General features: G+C 37.3%; 1 protein-coding gene across 1 annotated transcript; it reads right to left on the minus strand.

Annotated features, from left to right (window-relative positions):
* Nucleotides 1–1107: 1107 nt before the first annotated feature.
* LOC141633328 (nucleoside diphosphate kinase 2, chloroplastic-like) lies at nucleotides 1108–4591 on the minus strand. Its single transcript, XM_074445808.1, has 7 exons — nucleotides 4307–4591; nucleotides 3890–3946; nucleotides 3396–3482; nucleotides 2093–2173; nucleotides 1893–2005; nucleotides 1743–1792; nucleotides 1108–1407 (listed from the first exon to the last, which is right to left on the minus strand). Exons 1-7 carry the CDS (start codon nucleotides 4541–4543, stop codon nucleotides 1340–1342), a joined length of 693 nt encoding a protein of 230 aa, XP_074301909.1. The 5' UTR covers nucleotides 4544–4591; the 3' UTR covers nucleotides 1108–1339.
* Between the last annotated feature and the right edge of the window lie 335 nt (nucleotides 4592–4926).

Below are 4926 nucleotides of genomic sequence, written 5' to 3' on the forward strand. Positions count from 1 at the left end.
AGCCGTTAAGATTCACAATTCCCGCTCTCATTTCAAATATTTTTCCACCAAGACTCCTCTCTTTGTCCCTCTTTTCATAAACTGTCGACATAATTAGTGAAAATAAATTATTCAACAAGAGGAGAAATATGTTCGGAAGGATACGACCGACGCCGTCGTCGTCATCACCGTCAATGGTGGAATGGTTTGAACATGAAAGGCCTCCTTCTAAGCTTCTTAAAGATGATTCTCTCTCCATTTTCGGTATTTTCTTCTTTTTAATGGATTTTAATTGATCAATTTCATTTGTATTATTTCAAAACCCTAATTGATAAAATTGATTGTGAATTGGTATGCAGAGGCGACATTGATGAAGCTTAAGCAAGGATCTAGACGTTGTTTGAGCTCCGAGCATGATTCAAGCGTTGTATCTCATGATTCGATGAATATTGAATCGAGTACGAATGCGTCTCAAGATTTTTCTGCAAATTCAGGAGTAACTGTAAGTGGTGATAGTTCCTGTGTCAGTATGAATTCGGAATCTAATCGAGTACAGGAGAAAGGCGTTGGTGTTTCGATACAGTTCCTGTTTTCTAGGTACAGTAATTCGCAGAAAAAACAAGGGTTTAGCTCTTGCGATAGTGATCCCCTGTCGAATGTTTCTGGTTGTTCGAGTGATTCTGAATCGACAGGCTGCTCCAAAAATCTGAGTTAGATGGTGAATAACGCGCTGTTTGCTGTCTGCGAGAAATTTCTGTGGTGTTCAGATGTTTCTGGTTGTTCTAGTGATTCTGAATCGACAGCCTGCTCGAAAATTCTGAGTTAGAAAGTGAATAACGCTTTGTTTGCTGTCTGCGATAAATTTCCTGTGTGTTCAGATGTTTATTTTAGCATGAAATTATGCAGTTAAGTTGTAAGCTTGTATCAGTATGATTATTTGATGAACTCGTATTGCCGAAGCAATTTGTACGTTGTCACTTTGCATTTAGATTTGCGTTCATAAGCGATTGCTTTCTGTTTATATCACACTCCCTTTGTTCATGAATATAAACATCACAACTTTCAATTGCTGGGCCAGTTTATTAATGCATCACGGACCAATTTCTTCCAACTCAGATACGCTAAAGCTTTTCTTCCGAGAATGAATCTCTATTTTTATCATGTCATGAATGACGAGAAATCAAGAATACCAGAGTAGGTAGTCATTACAAAATTATTAACAAAACATGAGCAAAAATTACATTTTAATTCAACAAATGGATTGTCATGCAGTCATGCCGGTATGCAAAAAGCATCTCTCATAAAAGAAGCTCAATATTGTCAAAACGTTCGCCATCACTGTTGCAAAATTGGTAAAAAATTACTCCCTTAGCCATGGTGCTTGAGCAGGAGTCCACTGACATATTTCATCTTCTTTGAACCAGAGACCTAAAAGGAGAAAAGTAAATCGGAATATCAGACTCCAAATAATCTCCAATATACGACCTACACAATCACCAGACACCAGTAATGTGTTATTTACCGACTTTCCTAGAAAGAAAACCCTAACAACTCAAGTCTCTTTGGAAGCCAGGATCTCCATTGCCGAGAGTTAGACCAAATGTAACACTCCATGGGAAAAGGTATATTTAAAAAACACATCACTTATGTTTGACTACTTAAATTTTGCTCAACTTTAACTTTTAACCATTACCCATACTGCAACCAATTCATCAAAGAAACATCTAGAAGATGAGTAAAAGAAAGGCATAGAAGTAACTTACTAATTTCGCGCTTGCCATTGTCAGGGCTATCACTTCCATGAATCACATTTCTGCAAGTACAGTCTCAAGTTAACATTCACAAAAAGAGATTAGCAGACAGTTCTTAGCTCGTAAATTATGTAAACATTGCTGTGCTCACAACAGACTAACCTTCCAGTTTGGACAGCAAGATCCCCTCTGATAGTTCCAGGTTCAGCTTGAAGAGGATCAGTAGCTCCTAAAAGTTTGCGTGACGATGCAACAACGCCAACGCCTTCCCAAGCCTAACAAAAATTCAATTCCACTGTTAATTTGCACTAATCGGCTTCAGCATTTCGCCAAGAAAACCAATTTTAGGATAGAAATCTTACCATACAAACAACAGGACCAGATGTTATATAGTCGATCAGCTTCTGATAGAATGACTTGGCCTTGAGATCTTTGTAGTGCTCCTGTAAAAGTTTATCTCTGTAAGAGCTCATAAGTCATACACATTATTCGTCATTTCTAACCACCAAAAGACCAATACATTGTGAAAGTTGTTGCCTTTTCGAGCAATAGAGAAAGCATTTGATTAAAGACAGAAGATTTATTGATTTTCCCCTTCCTCCCCCCTTCACTGCACACTAAGCTGAACTCCATAGTCGTAGAACCAAAGTCTTGAATCTTATGTAGCAATCTTAGGTTAAAAATGAAGTATTTTATCAACAAAAAGATAGTTTATCTAATTCGACGACATAAAATTCTTGTATGAAGCCATAATAACTTTTGACAACAGTTGACAGTGGTGTAGGCACGCCCAAGGTCATGGGGTCTCAAGACTCCACATGATCTTAGACGACCGATGTTCTACCGCGCAAATTTTAACTAAATTTGAATTTTTATGCTAGCATCTATAGGATCCAACAATAAAAATGAACAATTAATAGCAAAACTCAAATGACCCCATACAACGGAATCTCTGGCTCCGCCCTAGCAGTTGTATACTTGTATTAGCAAAAATCACAGTAGCTTTTGAAACTCATGATATGCTATGGATGGTATGAAACAGTCTCGTGCTAGAATAATCGACTAAACAGAAAATACCTACACATGCCAAACTAATCTAGTACTCCCTCTCTCCCGGTCATTTGTTGTCCTTTTCCATTTTGGGTGTCTCAATCAATTGTTGTCCTTTCTATTTTAAGAATGAACTTGATGGGCAATTTGATCATTCACACTCAATTTGGTACACTTGTCATTTAGTAATTGACCTCCTCTTTCCTTGGTCTTTGTGCCAAAACCAAAGGACAACAATTGACTGGGACGGAGGGAGTATGTCTTTTGAAGCTCATGATAGAGCTTTGTATGGATAAGACGGACTCGTGCTAGAACAATCGACTAAGCAGAAAATACCTACACATGCCAAGCTAATCTAGTACTCCGTATGTCTTTTGAAGCTCATGATATAGTTTCAGATGGTATGAATAAGACACTGTCGTGCTAGAATAATCGACTAAGCGAAAAATACGTAAACATGCCAAGCTAATCTAGTATGTCTATCCAAGCAACCTATAATCCTCATGAATGATATCTCCATAATTCATACCTCATCAAGTGAACAATACTAAAAGAGATACAAAAGAACATAAAAATCAAAACTTTCGAGCCGAAAAAAAAGACAAAAATCCGAACCTCAGCCAATTGTTGAGGGCACCGATACATCTTTAACCCAATCAATTTAAAACCCTTGTTCTCAAACCTTGAAATTATCTCCCCTACCTGATCAAAATTCCATCAACAACCTTTTCAATTCTTTGCGACGGGTACTTTAATTAAGGGTGTGTTTGGATAGCAAAAGTGGAGGAAAAGAGAGGGGAGGGGGGAGGAGGGAAGGGAAAGGGAGAGAATGGAAGGGGGAATGGAGTGTGGGTGTTTAGATACAATTTCCCTCCAAATCTTGCTTATTGTGGAGAGATTTTAATTAGGCTCCAAGGGAAATTGGATCCCTCCAAATCTCTCCCCCTCCATTTCCATCCGACCTCATTTGCTATCCAAACAAGAGATTTTAAATCCTCTTACTCTCCTTCCCTTTCTTTTCCCTCCAAATCTCTCAATCCAAACACACCTAAAGGTAAACAAATGATTAATAAGATGGAATATTCAAGTTCATCAATGAAATTACATACAAGACCACGCTGAACTCCATCTGGTTTAACCATAATGTAAGTCTCTTCAACATTTTCCTGTAAACCCACAAAAGATTAGGTAAAAAGATGAAAACTTTGCAAGAAAAGGGTAAAAAAAAAAGTAAATTTTGTAACATTTTACAAAAATTCCACAGCAAATTGAAGTGCAAAGATGAAAACTTTACAAGAAAGAAGTAAACTTTCAACATTTTACTGAAAACACACAAAAATATTAAGTAGAAAGATGATAAATTCAACATTTTCCTGCAAACCCAAAAAAAATTCAGGTAAAAAGATGAAGACTTTGAAACAAAGAGGGGAAAATAAGAAGTAAATTATTCAACATTTTACTGAAAACCCATAAAACATTGAAGCAAAAAGATGAAAGGAAGAGGTGAAAATAAGGAGTAAACATACCATGGAAGCAACTAAATGAGGAAGAAAGATGTAGGTTTTGATGGGTTTTGCAGATAAACGAGGGCATTTTGGGGAATAAGAGAAAAAATGGGAGTTTGAGGAGTGAAATGCGGCTAAGTTATTGTGGTGGTGATGGTGGTTGTTACGGTGGAGGGAGAGGTGGAGGGAGAGGTGGTGGTTGGTGGTGGAACATTGGATAGAATTGCTCAATCCACTCAATGTAGCCAATGCTTCCATTTTTTTGTGTTTTTGTGTTTCTAGCTCTACTTCGTTTATGTTTTAAGTTTAGGTGGTTCTATTGAGGTGCATTTCTATATGTGAGGAATATTTTTTTTTTTTTTTTTTTTTTTTTTTTTTTGATAAGGTAAGAAAATTAGGTTGATCCTCTAGGGTAGGACCAGCCTATCTCATACTTTCGAATGAGTGAGATAAGTTGAAGCCACCGGCTTTCAAACCACTTCGAAAGAGTTGGACATGAATGTCCAATAGAAGCCATGAAGTCAGCAACCTTGTTGACTTCACGAAAACAATGTTTAACTATCACTTCATCGAAAAAAGAAGGTCTAATTTCACATCCTTGATACTAAAGTGATGGGGCATATTCTGCACCGCTGACCAAG

This window comes from Silene latifolia, chromosome Y, assembly GCF_048544455.1.
Source record: "Silene latifolia isolate original U9 population chromosome Y, ASM4854445v1, whole genome shotgun sequence".
In the NCBI taxonomy this organism is placed as follows: Eukaryota; Viridiplantae; Streptophyta; class Magnoliopsida; order Caryophyllales; family Caryophyllaceae; genus Silene; species Silene latifolia.